The sequence below is a fragment of the Callithrix jacchus genome, chromosome 12 (assembly GCF_049354715.1).
Source record: "Callithrix jacchus isolate 240 chromosome 12, calJac240_pri, whole genome shotgun sequence".
Classification (NCBI taxonomy): domain Eukaryota; kingdom Metazoa; phylum Chordata; class Mammalia; order Primates; family Cebidae; genus Callithrix; species Callithrix jacchus.
Window position 1 is genome coordinate 96,572,450 of NC_133513.1, and position 23,510 is coordinate 96,595,959.

General features: G+C 52.1%; 2 protein-coding genes across 18 annotated transcripts in view; one reads left to right on the plus strand and one right to left on the minus strand.

Moving 5' to 3' along the window:
• The window catches only part of NEURL1 (neuralized E3 ubiquitin protein ligase 1), a 92,512-nt gene extending 81,599 nt beyond the window's left edge, over window positions 1–10,913 (plus strand). For all 10 annotated transcript variants that reach the window (XM_035268984.3, XM_078346424.1, XM_035268981.3 and 7 more), the window contains 3 exons: window positions 3,236–3,925; window positions 7,916–8,062; window positions 8,539–10,913. In XM_035268984.3, coding sequence (XP_035124875.1) covers window positions 3,236–3,925; window positions 7,916–8,062; window positions 8,539–8,777 — 1,076 coding nt within the window. In that variant the 3' untranslated portion in view covers window positions 8,778–10,913. The remainder of the gene's footprint in view (window positions 1–3,235; window positions 3,926–7,915; window positions 8,063–8,538) is intronic.
• Window positions 10,914–12,407: 1,494 nt separating this feature from the next.
• The window catches only part of SH3PXD2A (SH3 and PX domains 2A), a 260,492-nt gene continuing 249,389 nt past the window's right edge, over window positions 12,408–23,510 (minus strand). For all 8 annotated transcript variants that reach the window (XM_078346419.1, XM_003734515.7, XM_035268976.3 and 5 more), the window contains one exon: window positions 12,408–22,340. In XM_078346419.1, coding sequence (XP_078202545.1) covers window positions 20,364–22,340 — 1,977 coding nt within the window. In that variant the 3' untranslated portion in view covers window positions 12,408–20,363. The remainder of the gene's footprint in view (window positions 22,341–23,510) is intronic.

Genomic DNA, 23,510 nt, shown 5'->3' on the forward strand with positions numbered 1-23,510 from the left:
ACCGCTGTTCTCTAGGTGAGCAATTTGAGGCTGGAATGAAGGTTGCTTACCCAACCAGCAAGTGCAGGGTCAGACATTTAAACCCAGGCCTGATCCAGACCTGGATCACCCTAAAGCCCATGCACTTTCTTCTGAATCATGTGGCATTTCGCATACCAATAACAATGGCTCATATTAACCTAATGACTGTGCCAGGTCTCCTATTAGGTGCCCTGTGTACCTGACTCCTTTTCATCCTCACAGCTTCTCTTTTAAGAGGAGTATTAGATACAGATTTTATGTAAATCAGTAGATGCTGATTTCACTGCCAAAGAGGCCCCAAGAAGTTCAGCTATTTTTCCAGTCATATAGCCTTGTCATACAGGAAATGGCAGAGCCATGGTTTAACCCTGGGTTGACGACTTCAAATTCATTGCACTTAACTGTGCTCCTGTCCTGCCTACTAGTATATGAGTATTGGTTACGGAAAAAACCCTAATGTACTTTTAGGTTGCATTATTAGACCTATAGCCTACATACCAAGGGAGGTGATGGCCACACTGTGCCTTGAGCCAGTTGGTGCACATCTAGAGTACTGAGTTTGGTTCTGTTAATTGTCCAAGAGGTTGGAAGGTATGTGGGGAGTCTAAGTATTCCCTGAGAACTGTCTTCTGTACTGGGCTTATAGGCAGCCCAGAGGTAGTGGGTTAGATACAGGGAGACATGTTTTGGCTTGAGAGAAGGGAATACTCTTTTAAAGACAGATGAACTCCACAGTGGAACAGGTTGGTTGGGAGTTAGTGAGCACCTGGTAGTGTGCATGTGTAAGTAGATGAGGACTCCTGAAAGGGCAGAGAGACCAGGATAGCTTGCATCCAGCTCCATTCAGAGCTCTGTTCTGAGGTTCTGCCCAGTGCCAGGAGCTCTGGACTGATTGTCCTGAGGGGGTGGTGTGGGCCTTGTGACAGCTGTGTTCCTGGAGGCTCTGGCTGGGTATCTCTGAGTGACTTGATTCCTCTTCTCCCTACTGTTACTGCCCCTTCCCCTCTCTGTCTCCCACCCTCTGGAGTTCCCAAGGGCTAGTCCCTGGACTCCCGGAGGGGTGAGGGAGCAGGGACCATTCCCCAGGGTCCAGATCGGGCCACAGGCCTTCCCCAGCTCTGCACCATTTGTCTCTCCCACCTCCCCTCTGCACAGGCCCTCCTGGACTCTGCCTCTGCCTCTGCAGCCCCCCAGCCTCTCTGCACCATCACTGTCACAGAGTCAATTCCCTGGAATAATCACATTTTCTGGCCGGCTCCCTCCTCCTTGCTAACATGATTCCAGGAAACCCCAATCAGCCAGGCCCCAGGAGCCTTCTCCAGAGCTTCGGGAGATTTGAGGGGAAGGGCCCACACCCAGAGTTTTCTGGGGGCCAGACAACACAGTTCCTGGAAGGGGCAGGGAAAGGGCAAAAGAAAAGAGGGAGGTTCAGTGACCATGTCTATGTTTAGCTGGAGCTGAATTCTGGCGTCTGCTGTACCTACCAGACCAATCCCCCAAGCTTTGCTGTCACAGCTGAGAACCCCAGCCATCCTTAACCCAGTTCCTGAAGAGAAAGCACAGATTCTCCCTTGGAGAAGTTCAGAGAGAAGGCTGGAAGGAAGGGATGGTGTGGCTTACCATGGCACTAGCCAAATTTGGTGAGACTGACTCACACAGAAGGGCTTCAATAAACAAGGAGGGTCTGGAAGTGAAGAATGTGGCATTGGGAGTTGGACAGACCTTTTCTCAATCCTGGATCTGCCACTTGGCAGCTGTCATAACACCTCTGAGCTTTATCTCTAAAACGGGAGCACTTCCATGGGCTGCTGTAAAGATGAATTGCAGGAGTAATTCATGAAGCACGTTTATTACTTTTAGTGTAAGTTATAGGACTCCATAAAGCAGAACGTAACACAGCCATTAGAAGAATATAGTATTGGAAACAGTTATTGGCATGGAGAGGTGTTCAGGATATAGTAAGTGAAAAAAGCTACCACATTCTTAGTCTGGAGTCCATGCCCATGGATGGCTTCATGTAGTTCATGAATGCTGAGAAATTCTCCATAGAATTTAGTGAGAATGTGCATTTTTCTGGGGAGATGGGTCGACATCATCACATTTTCAAAGTGATGTACTACATATAAAAGGTTAAAAACAAGTGATGTGTATATAGCATGAAGTAACCAGCTGGGTGTGGTGGCTCACTCTGCTAATCATAGCACTTTGGGAGGCTGAGGCAGGAGGATTGCTTGAGCCTAGGCGTTGGAGACCAGCTGGGCAACATGGCAAAATCCCATCTCTACCCCCCCCGCAAAAATAGAAAAATTAGCTTGGTGTGGTGGTGCATCCCAGCTACTTGGGAGGCTGAGGTGAGAGGATGGCTTCAGCCTGGGAGGCGGAGGTTGCAGTGAGCTGAGATATTGCCACTGCAATCCAGCCTGGGCCACACAGCGAGACCCTGTCTCAAAAACAACAAAAATACCCAAAAATACAGTCTTTAAAAAGGCTGAAAGGTCATACATCCAAATATTAAAAATGCTTTTCTCTCTGGGTGGTGGGCTTACAGGCGATTATTTTTTTTTTGCCAAACTGAATTTTCCACAAAATACCGTTTCGTATTTTCTATAACTTATATGTTTTAAAAAAGAACGAGTTTGATTCCCTGTTAAGCCACTTTCAAAAGGGTATCTTGGATAGATGTACTTCTCTCAGCCTGTGTTCTAACATGGCAATGGTGGCCTTAAAAGGTGATTGTTAAGGCTAGATGAGACAATGTACGCAAAGAGGGGGTGTGTGTGTTTTCGGAGGTGGGGTGTTAGGCCTTCATCAGAGCACTCGACAGACGGTTACTATTTGTCAACAGAGTGCTCGGTGCTAGGCATAAGACGGAAGGAGCCTAGGAGTTAAATTTTTGAAAATTTTAAATTATAAGCAATACACATTTACTGTAGAAGATAAGGGAAGTACACACATGCATAAAGCAAGTTGGAAGCACCCAGATGTTTTAAGTTTCGGTGCTTCCCCCACCGGCACCTCTGTTTAAACAGTTAGATGTCCCGCACGAGCTGTTTCTTCACTGTGCCTGCTAATGTAAGTCACGAGCATCGTGTACTCCATTAGCCATCCGAGATCGTAACGGTGCGCAGGTGCACGCGGAGGGACGGGGCAGCGGGGCGCGCCGGCGCCACTGCCCGCGATCCTTGCGTGACGCCGCCCCGTGTCTCCCGTACAGACAGCGAGCTGGTGCTCCCGGACTGCCTGCGGCCGCGCTCCTTCACTGCCCTGCGGCGGCCGTCGTTGCGGCGCGAGGCGGACGACGCGCGCCTCTCGGTGAGCCTGTGCGACCTCAACGTGCCGGTCGCCGACGGCGACGAGGCCGCGCCTGCCGCCGGCTGTCCCATCCCGCAGAACTCGCTCAACTCTCAGCACAGCCGCGCGCTACCCGCGCAGCTCGACGGCGACCTGCGCTTCCACGCCCTGCGCGCCGGCGCGCACGTCCGCATCCTCGACGAGCAGACAGTGGCGCGCGTGGAGCACGGGCGCGATGAGCGCGCGCTCGTCTTCACCAGCCGGCCCGTGCGCGTGGCCGAGACCATCTTCGTCAAGGTCACGCGCTCGGGCGGCGCGCGGCCCGGCGCGCTGTCGTTTGGCGTCACCACGTGCGACCCCGGCACGCTGCGGCCGGCCGACCTGCCCTTCAGCCCCGAGGCCCTGGTGGACCGCAAGGAGTTCTGGGCCGTGTGCCGCGTGCCCGGGCCCCTGCACAGCGGCGACATCCTGGGCCTGGTGGTCAACGCCGACGGCGAGCTGCACCTCAGTCACAACGGCTCGGCCGCCGGCATGCAGCTGTGTGTGGACGCCTCGCAGCCTCTTTGGATGCTCTTCGGCCTGCACGGGGCCATCACGCAGATCCGCATCCTCGGTGAGTGCCCGCAGCCGCGCCTGGGTGTATGCGTTCCTTGGATGGGGGGACGTTCTGGGTAGGGGACAGAGGGTGAGCTCCCTTCCCCGCCCAGGCTTATGATGGTGTTGCTAAGGAATCACAGACACCTAAGGTGAGTTCTGGGCGGGACTCGGTCATCTAGTCAGTAACCCTCAAATGTCTCCTGGGAGACTCACCTTGGGCGGGGAGGTCGGGGGAAGAGCGGATGATTGAGTTTGATACCCAGAATCGGATGGACCCATAGTCCCACAGACACATAAACAGTCCAGAAGCACACAACCCAGTGACCACTGAAAAATTAGGGGAAAAAAGGTTTCCCCCAGCAGTTAACTTTTTGAGTCTTGGTTACCATTTCTCTAGAATGGAAATAAAGGTCCCCACCTTTAAGGAAGTTTGTGAGTCCAGATGAGAAAAAGAGGTTGGAAGGTCAGTAGTCAGGAGGTTCAGGGTGTGTCTGGTTGGAGGACTCTGGGGAATTCCTGAGTGGGCAGCCTTGGGGGAAGTGGGGTTGCAGAGTTCTGGGTCTGCCTTTTCTGGAGGACACAGGGTTTGAAAGGCCTGGGGGTTGTGCATTGCATTAAGAAGGGAGGAAGATTCTTGCAAAATTTGTCAGAGCCTTTAATATTCAGTGTGATTAAGGAGAGGGTGATGGCGGTTTTGGTGTACAGTTTTTCCAAACTGATTTGACCAGAAATCTTTTCACAAAGTGTCTCTTGGTACTTGTGTACCCCAGAGTGGGCAGGTGTTTATGCTTTCACAGTGCTGGTCTTTGAACCAGCTCTGTGAGAGTGAGATAGTTTCATTAGACTCACCTGGAGGACCTATTAAAATGCAGATTCAGCCGGGTTTCATTAGACTCACCTGGAGAGCCTATTAAAGTGCCGATTCAGCTGGGTTTCATTAGACTCACATGGAGGACCTATTAAAGTGCAGATTCGGCCTTGCACAGTTGGCTCACTCCTGTAGTCCCAGCACTTTGGGAGGCCAAGGTGGGTAGATCACCTGAGGTCAGGAGTTTGAGACTGGCCTGGCCAACATGGTAAAACCCTGTCTCTGCTAAAAATACAAAAATTAGCTGGGTGTGGTGGTGCGTGCATGTAAGTCCAGTTACTTGGGAGGCTGAAGCAGGAGAATTGCTTGAACCCAAGTGATGGAGGTTGCAAAGTGAGCCAAGATGATGCCAGTGCACTCCAGCCAGGGCAACAAGAGCTAAAGTCCATCTCAAAAAAAAAAAAAAAAAGAAAAAGAAAAAGTGCAGATTCTTCTATCCCACCTTCAGAGATTTTAATTCTGTAGCTCTTGGACAGGTTCTGGACATCTGACTTTTTTTTCTTTAGCAAATATGCTTACCCAAGTTTGGAGACTCCTGGGCCTCATAGCCTCTAGCCTAGACCTCAGCCCAGGAAGCTTGATAGATAAGATAATGTGTGTAGATGAGTAAGCATGAGGTACTGTATGAGATTGGCATACTGGGTATAGGCACATGTGAATAAATGCATATATGTTAATGTATGTAACGCTGTTGCTTTGTGAGAGCATGCAAAATCAGATAAAAAACACTGGGGACTTCCAACTCTGGAAAGAGACCAAATAAAGATGGAGTGAAACATAAAAAAGGAATGAAAGAGACTGGGGGGAGTCAAGGCGGCCCAGAGGAAGGAGTTTGAGGACATGGTGGCTCATGTCTGTGATCCCAGCACTTTGGGAGGCTAAGGCAGATAGATTGCTTGAGGCCAGCAGTTCAAGACCAGCCTGGCCAACGTGGCAAATCCCCATTTCTACTAAAATGCAAAAAAAAAAAAAAAAAAGCTGGGTGTGGTGGTGCACGCCTGTAAACCCAGTTACTGGGTGGCTGACACAGGAGGATCACTTGAACCTGACAGGCAGTGAGCTGAGATGGCACCATTGCATTCCAGCCTGGGCAACAGTGAGATTCCGTCTCAGAAAAAGAAAAAAGAGAGAAAACCAGCAAGGAGGCAGGCAGATGAATCAGGATTGGGTGAGAATTCAGGATTGGATAAAAAGAAATTGGGCTGGGATGAAAAAAAAAAAGTCAAGCTGATTTCACTGACCAGGATACTACTTCTCAGAGAAAGGAAATTACATAAAAGTAAGGAGGTACTCGTTCCCTCAGCACCATCTAATAATAGCTAAGCAGCTTTCCAGTAAGGCTTCTGTTGCCCAAAGAGGCTTACTAGACTGGAGCAAAGGGGAGGCTTAAAAAAAATCCAGATTTATCTCTTTCAAGAGGGAGATAGGCCAGGGTGGGTGTTGAAGAAGAACCACCCAGAATTCAATATACATTCAACAGAGTGCTCCTGATCTGTTTGGAAAATTGGGCATCTCAAGCAACAAATTGGTGTTTGAAGATCGTGACTGACTTCAAAGGAATAAGAAACCAGTGACAATGTATGAAGGGTCATTATTAACCGTATAGAGGAATGCTTGGCTTTGTGGCTAGCCTAAGTAAACTATGAATAGAAGGTTATTTCCTTCACACATGTGTATAACAAAACGTACAGCCAGCTCCATATGTACTGGTGAAACATTAGAAATATTTCTCATGAAATCAGGAATATAATAGAGATGGTTTATAGACATTGTTCTGAAAACGCTGGCCAATGCAACAAGGCAAGAAAAGTAAATAGGTGTGAATTCCTGAAAGAAGGAGATGATTAACTTGGAAAAATAACACAGGAAGAGATACCTGTGGGCATCTTTTGACTATTCTTAGACTTAATAACACCACTAAATGAATTATAATTAATAACTACTGATAAAAAAGATCTCATTGGGTATTTAGGTTTGTGCAGGGCATTATGTTAGGGTTTATGAGAGAGTCACAGGTGAATAAGATTTCCTGTTCTAAGCAAGCTCATGATTTTACTGTAGAAATGAAGCTGGAGTCCTGGGCACAGAACAAATAATATCCTAGGCTTTTGGTTTTGTAGTTGTGTGTCTGTAATGTGTGTGTGTACAAGTGTACTTGAGGGAGTAATGTGGTCTGGGGGAGTCAAGGTGGCCCAGAGGAAGGAGTTTGAGGACAGCCCCCAAAGGCTCCCTGGACAGTCAGATCTTTGAAGGCAGGGGGCTGTCTCCAGCTTTCTGTCTGCACAGGGCCTGGTACCTCATAGGCCCTTGGTAAGGATTTGTTGAAGGGAGGAGAGAAGGAAGGAGGGAAAGAGGAAGGCGAGGATTGTTAAAAAGGAGAGGAAGGCTGGGTGCAGTGGCTCACGCCTGTAATCCTAGCACTTTGGGAGGCTGAGGTAGGTGGATCACGAGGTCAGGGGATCGAGACTATCCTAGCCAACATGGTGAAACCCTGTCTCTACTAAAGTACAAAAAAATTAGCTGGGTGTGGTGGTGTGTGCCTGTAATCCCAGCTACTTGGGCGGCTGAGGCAGGAGAATCTCCTGAACCTGGGAGGCAGAGATTGCAGTGAGCTAAGATTGTTCCATTGCACTCCAGCCTGGTGACAGAGTGAGACTCCCTCTCAAAAAAAAAAAAAAAAAAAAGAGTGACGGAAGGAAGGAGGGGAGGAAAGAATCTAGGATCAGAACAAGGTGGGAGAGAGCGAAGGCATTTTGCAGAGCTGCCATGCAGAGAAGGTGGGTGATGTCTGGGGACAGTGGTGAAGAGCACAGGGCTCTGAACAGGCGGCTGAGGCTGTGGGGGAGGGAGATGGTAACTTACATGCCCAGGAAGCTTTGCAGAAAGGATGCATGGGGAGGGGTGGAGGTACATGCCAGGCAGGGGCCTAGTTTGGAGCAGCTGGTATAACAAGAGGCAAGCAGGATGTGGCCCTCCAGTTTGTAGGTGAGAACACAGGCCAAGCTGCAAAATCCTGCCTTACCGTCCTGTGGCCGGGCTGTGTGGTCAGGCCTGGGAACCCACTGTGAGGGATGGAACTTTCTCCAGTTTGGCCCTGGCAGGTGGCTAGCATATCCTTCCCTCCCTCCCCTTTCACAGGTTCCACCATCCTGGCAGAGCGGGGTATCCCATCACTCCCCTGCTCCCCCGCCTCCACGCCAACCTCGCCCAGTGCCCTGGGCAGCCGCCTCTCTGACCCCTTGCTCAGCACGTGCAGCTCTGGCCCTCTGGGTAGCTCTGCTGGTGGTAAGTAGGCTGGCCCCTCTGTTTCATGGTGGACCGTGTGGGACTGTGGCAAGGATGTAGCCTCTGTGTCTGGGCTGGGAGTGGAGAGTAGCTGGAGCCAGAGCTGGGCTCAGTGAACCCTTGTTGGGGGTGATTTCTGGGGTCATACCCTCCTGTCCCCTAGCTGGGCAGTGCCAAAGGGTAGCTCAGGAGGGACCTGCCTTAAAAGATTTTGGATCCTTTCTTTCATCCGTCTTGCCATCTTTTCTCTCACTGCCCACTAGCCTCTCTGTCCCCTTGTCTGGGGGTAGAGTGGGTCAGAAGTGGGGCTGTTCAGAGCTCAGCCTTTTCCATCGTGCCCTGGAAGTTGGGTTGTTAGGGTGAACAGGCAGATCCTGATAGTAGAAGGGGACACCAGAGGCCGGGGGCTCTCTTCCCATGAATCCAGCGCTGGGCTGGGCCATATCTCCTCCTGACTGGTGCCCCCTTGTCCTCAGGGACAGCCCCTAACTCGCCAGTGAGCCTGCCTGAGTCACCAGTGACCCCAGGTCTGGGCCAGTGGAGCGATGAGTGCACCATTTGCTATGAACATGCGGTGGACACGGTCATCTACACATGTGGCCACATGTGCCTCTGCTATACCTGTGGCCTGCGCCTCAAGAAGGCTCTGCACGCCTGCTGCCCCATCTGCCGTCGCCCCATCAAGGACATCATCAAGACCTACCGCAGCTCCTAGCCCATTGCAGTGGGCCACCCCGCACGCCCACCTCCTCGGGCTTCCACCCAGCCCCAGCTGAGGAACAAGCCAGTGGGGCCCCTTCTCTTCCTCATTTTGGAAACTTTTCCTCCTCCATTAAACATGGGAAACTGAGGCCCTTGAAAGTTTGGGGAGAGGGGGGTATCAGGCAGGGAGGGGCAGAGGCAAATCGCCAAGGGAGAGGGGAGGGGACAAGGCCACACTCTCCCTGTCTCTCCCATCTCTGCACCCAGCTCTTCTCTGCATGCTGAGGGCTGAATTGGGATCTCAGACTGCCCGAATCCTTCCCCATCTGGGGCAGGATTTCTAGGAGGTTGCTGTAGTCCATGTGGCACCTTTGTGAAAATCAGAAAACAGGGACCTTCCTCTGGGCTGCTGCAGCCCTGAGCCAGGGCATGTGGCCTGGCTAGTGCAGTGTGGACTGGATTTTAGGCTCATTTGCTCCTTCAGCCAACTTGAGTGGTCTGCAGCCTGCTCAATCTCTGGAGCTGCTGTCTCCCTCTGACCTCTGCCTACCTTCTCTTTTCTCATTCCCTGCCCACTAGGCATGGCAGCTGGGGGTGAGGCTGGTGGGTGCCTCCCATCCTGGGCAGGCTGCAGCCATGTCTCTCTCACTAGTCGATGGGCACATGGACAGGCTGCAGAGGGCTCCAGGTTCTAGGCTCCTGGCTGAGAAGGGAGGACCCCGGCCTGGCCGTAACCTTCCTTGCCCCATCATCTCCTTGGATGCTGTTGCCCAGGGGTAGCCCTTCGGCATGGGCTGGGGAGCAGGGTTGGTCTTCTGCCAGGGTCTCCAAGGACAGGTTTGCAGCTGCCCTCTCTGACCTGTTCCCCACAGTTTGGGCTATCCAGGGCCTGGGCTGATTGTCAGAGCCTGTGGCATTACATGGGATGGGCCAGGGCCCTAGTAGGGGTATGTGGTTTCCCTGGGCTAAGACCAGCATTTTTCCTTATTTTTATTTATTTGGTTTGTGGGTTTGGGTTTTTGTTCGTTTGTTTGTAGGTGAGTTCCCATCCCCTGGGACCCTAGAAAAGCTGCCCTTGTGTGTGGGGTACCTGGGAGAGGGTGCGGCTGAGGCAGTCATCACTCGATATCTTCCTCCAACTCCAGCCACAAAGCTCATAGCTAGGCCTGCCCGCCAAGAATTTGCAACTCCATAAGGAGGGGCCAAATTGGGAGACTTTTTGGCAAACAGTGTCCATTTACAGAGAGGCAGACTGAGCTTCCTTAGTGCCCTGGGGCCGGTGGTCACCCAGAGCCACAGAGTGCCCTTCCTCCCGGGTCAGAGCTGCGTTATCATGGTTGGCTCAGGCACATCAGGTAGCCCAGGAGGTTCCCCCTCCATAAGGACATCAAACTTCCAGGAGGGCCAGGGTTTCCAGCGCGGGCCAGGAACAGGAGAGGGAAACCTTGTCATGGCGGGGCAGGGAGCTCGTTCCTAGGGAAGGCTCTCTACCTTGGAGAAGATGAGCAGGCAGGGGCTGCCTCTTGCACTTCCAGGTTCTCATTCTGAGTTCTGGGGAGGGAGCGTCCATCTGCTCTGAGCTTGGTCCTCTCAGCTCTGCCTGCCCTGGCCTCTCCCAGCCTCCCAGCCCTCTGTCCCTCAGACGGCTTTTTGCTTTTGTTTTGCATCCATCAGAGCCTGCTCCTCTGTGTGGCATGCGTTTTAATCGTGGCCACTGACCAGCTGTGTGGTCCTGGCCAAGTCATAGCTGCCTGGAGCCACAGCTTCCCCTTCTATAAACTGGCTGTTTGGAGAGGGAGGAGCAGGCTTTCTGTGAGACACTCACGGGTAGTTCTTCAGTGAGGGCTGCCGTGGGGTGGTATACGAGGACCTTGGGCTGGGCCTTTGTGCTGGCCTTGCAGTGGGCTTATGGGGAAGCCACTGTTCCACTATGGGTCTCTGCTCTCCAGTCACTGACAATGGGAGACCTCTTCTGTGGGAGGAAGCAGGTGGGCGGCTGGCTAGTGGGCTCCCCCAGCCAGGGATCCCAGAGGCCAAGGGTTTGGGAGAGGAAGCCATCATCCCATTACCTCTGTCAGTGCAGGGGTGGCTGCTGCTGCCCTTGTGCACTCGGGTCGCTGTGATTGTGAATAAAGGTGATTTCGTACTAGCCTGAGGGCTGTGCTGTGTGTGGAGCACGGCGGGGTGGGGGAAGAAAGGCTGTCGTGTGCATGCACATGTGGGGGCAGGCTGGGGTGTGGAGGGCTGGTGTCCTGGATACTAGGGAGTCAGCAGGAGGCGTAGCCCTTCCCTCAGGGGTAATTGCAGGCCTCTGAGGCTTCAGGGTGGGCTGGGGCAATCAGGGAAGACTCCCTGGAGTGGGGGACTGCAGCGTGATTTGGGGCTAGAATGCCAAGTGAGTCTTGTAAATTGGGAGAGGCCACTGCATCAGTGAGAAGCAGTGTGTGGTGGGGAAGGCGCCCTGGGATTCCACCACGAAGCTTGGATTCCCCTTAAGGCAGACCAGAGCCCAAATCTGCCGCTTGTGGGGTGCACACCGCCACCTAGGGGATAACAGGGGGATGACAAATGCTCCACTCAGGTCATCAGGGGCTATGCTCTGAGCTCCCTGGGAGCAAGGCTTCCACCCCTCTTCCCCAGGCTCAGACCCCAACATCTGGAGGGAGCTCAGCTGTGTTCCCACTGGTGGGTGCAGAGGCCTGTGCCAAATGGGTGGCGCCACTGAGGAGAAAAGGGAGGCCTCTGGATAGAGACCTTTGGAGAAGTGTTCTAGATGCACTAAGTGATCTTAGTGGCGGGGAAAGAGGGCTGATGGGGAGGAGGCAGCCAGACTGGCCTCAAGGTCTAGGCACAGTGTTGGAATTGAGCTTGTTTGGCAGCACCAGGCCCAAGAGGCATGTGGGACACCTGCCTACCCATCCTGTCTCCTCAAAGGATGCTCAAGCTACCCAGCCTCTGCATGGCCTTGCCCAGCCATGGGCTGTTGCCAGCATCAGAGCTACGCTGTCCTGCTTACTGGGGTCCAGCAAAAGCAGGAGAGGGTCAGGGGGCCATGCTAAGGGGCCAGCTAGGCCTGCTGGATGTGGGTCCTTGGCCTCAAGATCTGCTTCTTTCAAAGCCTTGGCCACTGCCCAGAAACCCTCTGAAAAGTGGGGAAGAGGCTGGAGGAGCTTGACCGCGATTCTCACCAACAAGAATGAGAGCTGGCTGGGTGTGGTGGCTCATGCCTGTAATCCCAGCACTTTGGGAGGCTGAGGCAGGAGGATTCCTTGAGCCTAGGAACTTGAGACCAGCCCTGGCAACATGGCAAGAATCTGTCTTTACAAATAATAAAAAAAAAAAATAGCTGGTAATGGTGGTGTGCCTAAAGTCTCAACTACTCAGGTGGCTGAGAGGATTGCTTGAGTCTGGGAGGTTGAGGTTGCAGTGACCTATGATCATGCCATTGCACCCCAGCCTTAGTGACAGGGTGAGACCTTATTTTTTTTAAGCGAGAGCTTACTTACTGCCCCTACCCTCCAGCATCTTTTCTTCCAGAGGGCCCTGGGATCCTGGAGTCCACCTTGCAATTTGGGATAATGGGACATTTGCTATTCAGCTGGATGGGTTTTCTGGTGACAGGGAGAATTAAAAGGTGACTCTGTTCAGTTAAAAAGGCCCAAAACTTTATTTAGTTTTCAGAGAAATATAAGATGCATGTAAACATAAAATACAAAACAAAACCCAAGTTTTACAGTCTAGAAGCATGCCAAGACAGAGCATTTCTGCAGACCAGAGAGTCCTGTCAAAGTGATAAAGGACACTTGGGAAGTGGCAGGCCAGGGGACTGGTCCCTTCCCCAGGGACACTGCATTTTTGTGATGAGATTTAAAAAAACCCAACTCTACTATTTAAAAATGTTAGAAACATGGAGATAGTTTAGCACCAGCAGTGATTTTGGAAATAGGTCAGCACTCGGAGTGACTGCACTGAGTTTAATGTCCTTTTCTCCAGTTTCTCTGCTGATGAGGAAAGAAGGAAAACCTGGAGGAAGGGCTCCTCCTGACCCCGCAGAGCCCACTAAGAGCTGGGAGGGGAATTCCATGAGGAATTCTCCAAGGTTCTGGAGCTCCAGAGATGTCCACCAATCCCCACCCAGCCGTGCAATCCACATGCCCACGCTTCAGGGATCACTCAAGTCTGCCTTGCCTGGGAGTCGCTTTCCTGCAGACCTCTGAGTACCTGGCAGGGAAACTCATTTCCCATCTTGTGTCCTGGATTTAAAGAAAACCTGTTGCAGATAACAAGTTGTTAATTCAAGAAGGGTGGCTGTTTTGCGGTTCTCTCTGCAGTAAATTCTTATGGGGAGTATGCCTTGGTTATAAGGCACTGCAAAACGGCAGGTATATCCATGGATGACTGTTTATCATACCCAGTCTAATTCATACCAGATGGCAGGCCTAGCCAACGGGACCACCATAGGTGTCAGAGATACTTAAAGATGACTGGTACCAATAGGATGACAAAGGAGGTTGCCTTCCTCCCAGATATGCCCAGTGGAGCCTGAACTCTGATTCTAGTTTGTGCAGGTGGGGTCTACTGTATGACCCATTGTGGTCATGGTCTCAAGTCATACAACTTGAGCAGCTAGCTTTGCATCGGACAGTCAAAGGGAAGTGGGCAAAACCAGCTGAGAACCCAGGAGCTGGATGCATGTGTTCTGGAATCAGGGCCTGCAAACTCAAAGATTGGTTTGTTGCTGGTGACTCCCCTCTCCAATAAGTAAATCAGTGACCATTCATTGAGAACCGATGGGGACTCAGCTTGTGGCCCAATGAGTGGCAGTTTTTTTCCTAGCCAGCTTCTATGGCCAAATTTGGAAGATTTTCCAACCTGCTGTGGCTGGACCCTTGGGTGCTGAATCACTAAATTCCCTTCTACCTGCTCTCTCCTTCCTGAAACACGCAGAGCAGACTTCTTCCTTCTTTCTAATCAACAGACAAAACTCCAAACCCCTTTTCAGTCTTCACACATCTTTTCTTCCTAGAAGACATCCTCTTCCGGAAGCCTCCTTCCCTAGGGAAGGGACAGTAGGCCCCAGCTAAAAACATGCACACGTTCTTCTCACCAACGTGCCTCTCACTTGCCTCTAACATGCTCGAGCCATCCTTTTGTTCTAAATAGTTCTTCCTCCCTCTCTCCTTCTCCTTTACTTCTTGAGACTCAGCCTATTGGTAAGGATGGAACTGGGAGCAAGGCAGGGCCCTTCAGTACAGGGGACCCCATTCTCTAAGGCCACTGAATTCTAGGACTGGAGTAGGAGAGGGTGCCGATTGTCAAGTGCAAACTTGAGATTTAAGAAGACAGGATTGGGCCAGGTGCGGTGGCTCACACCTGTAATCCCAGCACTTTGGGAGGCTGAGGCAGGTGGATCACAAGGTCAGGAGTTTGAGACTATCCTGGCCAACATGGCAAAACCCTGTCTCCACTAAAAATACAAAAATAAACTGGGCATGGTGGCGGGCGCCTGTAATCTCAGCTACTCGGGAGGCTGAGGCAGGAGAATTGCTTGAACCCAGAAGGTGGAGATTGCAGTAAGCTGAGATTCTGCCACCGCACTCCAGCCTGGGTGGAGAGTGAGACTCCGTCTGAAAAAGGATTGGGGAAGGGGGATTGCATGCTAAGCCCAACCTTATAGGCAGACTGCGATCAAGGCCTTGGAAGGTAGAGCCCTCCACTCAGTCTGTAAGCACCAGTGTGCCCACTTTATGGCCTGGGGACCCAGGTTTGCAGGAGGGAAGTTAGCAGTGGGACTGTTTTCTCCCAAAGCTATGGGACACTGATCCTGTCCTCTCACTGGCTCTGATCATGCAGCTTGGGAACCACAGAGACACGAGACGGCACCAAACAGGGATGATGATTTAGCCAGAAACTCAGTAAGGTCTAGCAGAGCCCTCTGCACTTTCCACGAAGTGCTGGGTCTGGCCTTGCAGTCGGGACTAGACGTATATATACCTGCATGTCTTGTTGGGCACACTGTAAGCACGTTCTCACCCCGACCACCTTACTCACCCTCCGATACAAGGATGAAGGGGCGGGCAGCGCTTTTATTATAAGGGGCTTCTCATACTCATGGCATGGCTGAGGGGCAGAAGTCAGCCTGCTTAATGACACATCTGCAGGGGTGACCTAACTGAACCAACTCAGTGTTTCTACAACCAATGGCATCTCTTGTGCACATCTTCATTTTGGAGCCTGGGACAACTGCTTAGGCTACTTCTGCTAGACCTGTTAATGCCAGTGTGAAGCTTCCAACTAAATACTTAATACTTACAAAAAGAAAAAAACACATTGCACTCTCCAGCCAGAATGATGTGTGTGAATGACGCACACACCTGCTGCTAGAAGCTCAGTCCCTTGGGACCTGCCCATTGCCAAGGACTTGTTCAATGGAGACAGCTTGCCTGGTATTGTTTTTTTTTTCTAACCCCATGTTACTTAGTTCAAGTGGGAAGTTACCAACACTTGTGTATGCGCATGAGTGCGCGTACACACACACACACACACACACACACACACACACACACACCACATGGCCCTCAAAAAAGTGAGGGAATCTTATTTAGCAATGTGGACAGTTCTCTTCCCAGAGAGCTCTGCATTGAGATTCTCAAAGACTGAATAGCTAGATGGGTATCTAGGGAGAGACTCACACAGGGCAGAGTCCCACTCTGGGCACAGAGACCCATGTCTGCAGAAATTCACCAAATAGGGGGTTGGAGCGGCAAGCATACAGTACTGGAGGTGGGGGAAGAAGCCACAGGGATGTCCCTGTCACCTTGAGGGGCAGAGCTCTGGGGCCTTGAACCCAGAGGAAACTTCTCATTCTGCTGCTTTCTCTACTGGTGCTGAGGAAGGAGGCCAGATTGGTTACCTGTTGTGGGAAGCTCTGTCTGCAGAGAAACTTGAATAGACCCCCCTGACTTTTCCTGGAGGAGAATTCATACTATCTTGTCTGGGTGTGGAGCACAGACAGGGCTTACTCCTCAGGCTGAAGTTGCTGAGATGAATGGGCGGGCCAGGCTCAGCCCCAGGCCCTGCTTGTGGGAATTGGTGTCTCACAAGGGTGTGCACGGTTCAGGGTTCTCACATCCCCCCAAAAAGACTTGGTGACCTCTAGGCTTCCTGCCTAGAAATTGAACTGATGGCACCCAATTTTAGAAAGATTCAAATATACACCAGAAGGATCACAGCCCAAACATCAGGACATGGGGGTGAGAGAGGGCTGCTGGAGTCATTTGTAGGACAGGTCTCTCTGAGCTGCTGGCTGCACCACAAGAGAAATCAAAACAAGGGACAGCTCCCAAGGGCCTGACTCTGCTCCAGGGACTGGGGCCCTGGAGACCAAGGGCCCCCTGCCTGAATACCTTTCTTCTGGGTGGATCTGGCAGGGACACCTATCATCTTCCTAAGGAAGGGGGAGAGGAGAAGGCTGTAAGATCAAACTCCATCAACTCACCCACCTGTTCTATAGCTAGGGTTCCTTCAGCGCCCTGCTCCTTGCATCTTGCTCTCCGAGCGCCACTGGTTTTCCCTCCATTGTCCCCAATGAGCCCTGGCATCCATCTTGGTAATATTGCACTTTTCCTATCTCTCTGATTGTTTCCATTTTCTACTGAGAATGCAAGGTATTTGGAGGGGAAAGAGGAAGCGAGTAACCTTAAAGAAATAATATCTTAGTTAAATACAATAACAGGAAAAATAGGGGTTATTTTATCCTTTTTCCCCTTAAACAAAAACTACCAAACCAAGGCCTAAACTTAAATAGTTCTACACCTATTCTGCAAACACTAGTAATATGAAAATAATGCCTGACTGAAATTCCCTTGTCTTTTTTCCTTAGATGATAGAAGTAGTAACATGACTTGCTGAGGGAAGCAATGGATATAAATGCCAGTAAAATATGCTGCTCTAACATCTGAAAGTGATTAAAATGATTCTATATAATGCCTTCGTCAAGATGGAAAATCAAGGAGGAAGAAAGAGAAAACTTTGGGGCCAGGTTGGGGGTAACAGGGCTGAGGCCTGGCAGGAGAGCCCCGTCTAGTCTCTGGGCATGGGGGAACCCACAGGGCGTGAGGCCCATCTGCTGCTCAGGACTGCCCCTTTCCAGCGCACTTTTGCTGCCCCCAAAGTCCCATGGCCTGGTGAGAATAGCAAGGAGGAGAGGGGCAACATAGCCAGGCCTGTGTCACAAAGAGGGATGAGGTGGGTGGGAAATGAAGACATTTTTTTTCCCTCCCGAAAAAAAAAAAAAAAAGGTCTTTAAACGGAAAGGAAAACGAAGCACCAAATGCTGTATCTTCAGGCATTATATGAACCTCAATAATGACCTCAGAAGGGCTCATTATGGTTAAAGTTGCAGTATACAGCAATACAGTGTCATTCACATTTTCAATCGCAACTCGTGGGAAACTAGGTTTGGACACTGCGGAGATTTTTTCTTTTTCCTTTTTTAGTCCGATCTGGTTTTCCTCCAGATGGGTCAGAGCCCTAGGCCCCCTCCCTCCTCTGCCTGCTGCCGGCAGTATCCTCCAACATCACAAAGCAGCTCAGTAGCTCTAGGGAAAGGCCCTCTCGCCCAGACTAGGGCTAGGAGTCCAGGGGCACAAGGCCTGGTATCCCCTGACCATTTCTGAGAAGGACTGGCATGCACCCTTCTTGCTTCAAGTATTAATGTCTTTGGGTTTGTAGGGTTTTGTGCTGTGAGTTAGGGGGCTGAGGGGGCGAGGTGGGAAGACTGGGGCATGCAATCCCTGTTTACTGCCCAGATCTACATGCTGTCACCAGGTGGCAGCATTCCCCACTTTTCCTGGATGCCTGAGCAACTCCCAGCCATCCTTGGGGCTGGATGTCACAATGTAAACATGACCACACAACAAACTATAATGGGGGTGAGGAGGAGCACAGGATTAATGCAGTGGGGAGCTCTGCCATTAACTAGGGGTGAGATTTTGGAAAAGTCATTTCCTGTCCTTGGGCCGCAGTAACAGGAAGGGATGGGATGGCGTGACCTCTGAGGTCTCTTCAGTCCTGCCTTTTAATGACTTATCACTTAGAGCACGGGGGATGGAGAGGGGGGTCCTTGGGGACTGGGAGAATATGGGGGGCAGTGCAGATGGTAAGGAAGGGCAGGAAAGGCAGGCTCTGGGGAGCACTGTGGTCCGGTCTGACTGAGATGCTCTGTGCTTGGCAGACATGCTCTGCACTCCCTCCTTGCCTGGCTGGCGCACTAGTGACCGAACTGGCTCAGTGCAGACATTTGAGGAGGGAGGCTGCGGGGCCCTCCCCCTGGAAGATAGCTACATGGAAGGTTCTTTACCTGACAGTCACTCTACTTTTAAATTTTATTTTAAATAGTCATAAATTACTTTTTTCTCTTAATAAATATGTGCTGTTTAAAAATGAGAAAAGTATATACTGCATCTTTAAGTAATGCACTTTGCTCTGAGTTTTTTCCATTCTACCTTAAAGTGCATTAATTAAAAAATAATGAACCACTTCTTTATCATTATTGTTCAAATAAGTACAAATAATAATATGAAGACACTAAACCACTACCATTAGTACTGCAATCTAGCAGATTAACTCAATATCCTGCTCTATTTAATACTGTCCAGCAGAAGAAAATAACTAATTTCAACTTTAAACATACAAAACCAGGAAACAAAACAATCTCACCACAGGCCTTTGACAAAGAACACGAGCCGTTTGCTCTAGCTGCCAGGCATCAGTGTATGGCGAGGGACAGGGGCTTGGGGTTGCCCAGGCAAGGCCTCTGGGATGGGGTGTGGTAGGGGTGGGAATGGGTCTCGAAGGCACTGAGACGTTGGGTCCCATCTGCCCTGCCTGGGTGGGAAGCAAGGTAAGGGAGGGCCTTTCCTCCTCTGTAGAAAACATCCCCCAGTCCAGGGACCCTGGCAGCTGAATCGGCAGCTGTGAAGCCCGATCTGTCTGAAATCAAAGGCACGTGTGGAAATCCACTCCCAGTGAAGGGGCAGTCCTTGGGGGAAGCCGGTTGGGCTTCTGGAGGGTCCCCTCTGAAATGTCAACAATTGAAAAACACAACCCAAAGGTGACTGAGGACCTACAGGGAACTTTATTCTCTTGCTTCTGTCTTCACTGGGGCAGTGCCCCTTGGAAGACCAGGTTGGCTCCTGGCACAGGGATCCTCCATCTTCTTGGGCACCTGTGGCATTGCCAACAGGCCAGAGGAGGCAACTGGCAGTGTTGGCTCCAGTCTGACCCCAAGGGGCCAGCTGGGTTCCCCTCTGCCCATAGTGGGGGCGATGATTGCTTCCCCACGCTTCATACATAAGGCTTCCAGCCCTGCCCGGCTGGGAACACACCCAGCAGACTGGGAGCTGCCTTCTCTCCAAAAGTCTGGCTCCTGAACATCCTCCTCCTTCCTGGGGAGGGTTTTTGCCGCTCTGAGGTTGTGCAGGAACCAGGACAGTTTCTCTGCTTCACCATGTCTGCGACCTGGGGCTTGCCTAGCCCCAAATTTTTTCTGGCAGGTGGCAAGCTCCAGCACAGTCCACATAGTGGAAACCAAATGAAACGACTTTGGCTTGTGGAGGGGAAGAATGTGAAATAAAAACAAAAGCAAAATCACCCACCCACAAGATGCAACAGAAACCCCATCCACTAACCATCCCCTTCCCATGTAAGGCCGACCACCCAGGCCCCCAAACAACCCCTAAAATAAGACGCAAAGGCCTGAAATATAGGCCCCAAATCAATAGACCTCTCCCGAAACATGCAAAGGAACTGCCCGCCCGGAAATATGCAAAATAGTCTGTGCAGATTATGAAGAGACTGGTGGCTTCGCCCACCCTCTCTGTAAACTCTGGTACTGTGTCCTCCGGGGGATGCCCCGAGGAGAGTGGGCTCTCTTCTCAAGGCCAGGACAGTGACAGCTACAAAAGATGGTCCTTGCTGGCACCTGGGAACTGTTTTTTCTTCAACTGACAGTGACAGTGGCCTGCCCAGGACAGGCTTGAGCTCATAAGACACTTCCAAGCCCCAAAGCCAGAGGTGGCTTCTAATGTACCCACCTGTGGCAGTGCCTAGGAAACCAGCACAATTCACAAACACAGATAAGGACAATACCAGGGCTACCCGGGGTGGCAAGATGCCAGCAACCAAAACTGGGCCAAGCAGGGACAGGACATTGGAGGCCCCCCATGACCACATCTTTTCCAGATCTGTAGCAAAGGCACAACTGGGGTCTCCCACATGGCCTGTCCCAGATGGCATGTAATCCACTGGTGAAGTCCCCACAGTGCAAAGCGGGTCTCCGCTTTCTTGGCCTTGGGTCCCAGGCCTGGGACTCCCTGGTCCATTCCCTTCCTCACTCAGTGTGGACTCCCCCATCCCCTACCTTCCAGCTGTAGGACAGCTTGGATGCCGGGCATCTTTGAGGTCACCCATTCTGCAGGGTTGAATGTTGTCTATCCCCCACCCCTCCCTTTTTTTCCTTTTCCTTTTGTTCGTCTCACCGCTCATCCAGTGGGCGGCCAGAGAGGCACAATGAGGCTGGAAGAGCCCAGGCCCTCCGCTAGTTCTTTTTCTCAAGGTAGTTGGAGGGCACCCAGCCTTTGAAGGGCCTCACACCATCCAGGATCTGGCAGTACCACCAGCCATTAGGGTTCCTCTCCAGAACCTCCATGGACACTCCCTCTTGGAAGCCTGCTGTCTCCTCATCCCCCTCGTAGTCTGCGATAGAGACGTACATGTCTTTGAGGTTATTGTGGATGAACTGAGACTTCTCAATGGGCTTGGGGCGCACGGGGGACACTGGGATGCCGTTGCGCTGGGCGGGCAGCAGGGGTGAGTCTGAACCCTGGCTGGCGGCCCGTTCGGCCAGGCGGCCCTTGGCTTCAGGCGTGGCAGCAGAACGAGCAGTGCTAAAGGAGGAGTTCCGTCGGACACCTCGGAGGCCATCAGTGGCTGTGAGTGACTCATTCCTCCGCAGGGCGCAGGACAGGTTGTTGTCCTTGGGTGGTGGAGACACAAACACCGACTGGGGCCTCACCGCCACCTGCCGCACGCCATTCCTCATCTTCACTGCTGGGGTGCCTGAGGTCTTGCCGAAGCCCCCAGGGGGTTTCGAAGGGATGGGGGGCGTGGCCCTCTTGCTCTGGTTGACGGTGTTCAGGGCCTGGACCCGCCTCTCAATCTTCTCCAGGCTGTCTGACTTGCCTTCGTTCTGCCTGTCCTTGGCGGGCACTGCATCTGACTCTTTGCCAGAAGGGTCAGGTTGCTCGTTTTCATCCAGCACCAAATAGTGGGAAGGGGCCCAGCCCTCCAGCTCCCCAAACTTCACGTACCACCACCCGCTCTCCTGCTTCTCCAGCACCTGCACCTCCACGCCCGCGGGGAAGCTGATCTCCGAGTCCTGGACCTTCTGGTAGGCACTGCATGTCACATATGAGGTGGCTGGCCCTTCCCATTCCTTCTTGGTGGGACATGGGGGAGTGGCGGCTGGGAGGGTGATGAGGTCGGATGAACCTCTCCTACACCCCTCACTGGGAGTCTCGGAGGCCGTCTGCGGGGGCAGCTCTGAATCCTCACTCTTGGAGCCCTTGAGACCCCCGCGGAGCTGGCCTGTGGGTCTCAGCTGGCGCCGTAAAGTGCTGATGTCCATTTTCTCTTGGCTCTGCGACTCTGCTCGGTTCAGGAATGGCTTGGGCCGGACTGATGGCTTGGCCCGGGCACAGGAGGTCAGCCCAGCTTTCACATCAGCATCCTTCTTTGCCTTGACCTTAGGAGTGCCACGGATGCCTGCATCTGAAGCAGAGCGGGGCTTCAGGTCACCACTGGTTTTGGACAATGAAGAAGAGGAGGAGGAAGAGGAGGAGCAGCAGGTGGTATTGATGGTGATGGAGGAGGAAAAGGAGGCTGAGGAGTGGTTCTTCCCCAGTTCTGCCTTCGAATTCTTCTCTGCCTTGAGCTTTAGGAGTGACGATGACTTGGGGGAGCCTGATTTGGGTGAGTTTTTCCTGACCAGGGACAGTGAGGAGCTGCCTGGGGAGTCACTGTCCCCAGAGGAGCCTCTGGCTGACAGGGTATCCTCTGCATACGGCCGGAAGCCCTCATTCTCATAGATGGTCTCCTCTTCCAGGGCCACGTCTTCTGAAGACTCGCCCACTTTGAAGCGGGCCCGCTGCAGAGAAGAGGCCGGCGATGGCCGGCAGGGCTGGGCAGGCCGCCTGTCCCCTGAGGCTCTGTCCTCCACGGGCTCTTCACTCAGCTCGGGCTCTGAGTCAAAGCCAAATGCAGGGATGTCATACTCAGGCTCCTCGTACTTGAGCTTCCGCGGGGAGTCCTGGCCCTCACTGGCCCCTGGTGGGCCCTCCTCGGCCTCCCTGGGCTTGCTGGGCGGTGCTGGCGGGGGCACCTTGGGCCGGGTCAGCGTGCTTGTACGGCGGCTCAGGTTGGGCTTCTTGCGCTTATCGATGTATGATGCGGGGGCCCAGCCCTCCTTCTCACCGATCTGCACATACCACCAGCCACCTGAGTTCTTATCAATGACCTGGGGGATGAGTGCAGATGAGCCAGTGAGTTGAGAGGATCTGGGACCCTGTGACATACCAAAGTAGGAGTGTCATACTTTGGCTTGGAGATACATTATCTCCATTTTACAAATAATAAACTGAGCCACCGAGTAAGTGGCCAAAGACCCAACATAGTAAGTAATGCACCAGAATTCAAACCTAGGTCTTCAGCATCTCACGGTTGGTGGGTTCCCTTTGCAAAGTTACCTCCCTGGTCCTCCACATCTGTGTTAACACCCGGGTTGAGGTGGCCACTCCTTCCACTAAACTGCACTGTTCCCAGTCCCCATGATGCTGCCAGTAGACTCACTAAGGACACGTATGAATAAAACACTGCCCTTCTGTTGCCCCTTCCCTCCCTGTACCCTTGATGTTGCTAGGTCCTTCCTGGGAGGCCCTTGGAAGGGTCTCTAGGGTCAGAAGAGAATGGGAAGATGAAGTGATTGGGAGGTAGAGACCCGACGCCAGGGCCCCTCTGCAGAGCCTCTTCCCAGTGTCCACCACCTGTGGCCATTTTACTGGAATCCCACTGAAATCCCGCTAGCTGAAGAGATTTCCATGGGTTGAATGGTTTCCTGTAGGAAGTGTAGGGGACTTTCAGTAATTTCCATGTTAGTATAAACTGCTTTAAGGGGCTTCTTCCTTAACTTTTGAGATCAACCAATGGCCAAGAGTGTGGCTGCTGGTTGTGCTGGGGTCCATTTGGACTGGGGAGCATGAAGGGCAGGCAATTGGGGATTGTGGGACACTCCTGGAGGGAGAGATCCTGGGGTGGGGAGGGGTAGCGTGAAAACACTGGCACCATGGGAAGAGGCCAAGGACGGAGGGAAGGATGGAGAACGCAAAGGCAAGAAGAGACCAGTCCTCTGTACCCCACCAAAAGAGAAAGATTTTCTCCTTCTTTGGGTCCTTCATTCTGTCCTTCACCCTGCCGCAGCCCTGGACCTACAGTGCAAGCACTCCTTGAACCTGACAGTTCTGCCACATTATGCTCTTTTCAGACTCTCCTGGAAATCTCAGCACCGAGACGATGATTTTTCTTGGAAATGTAGTTCCAAGTTCCAGGCATGTTATTTAAAACATTCACATTGGGAATGTCACTGCTTTAGAGGTAGAGACTGCCCAGTGAATCTGACAGTACATCACTA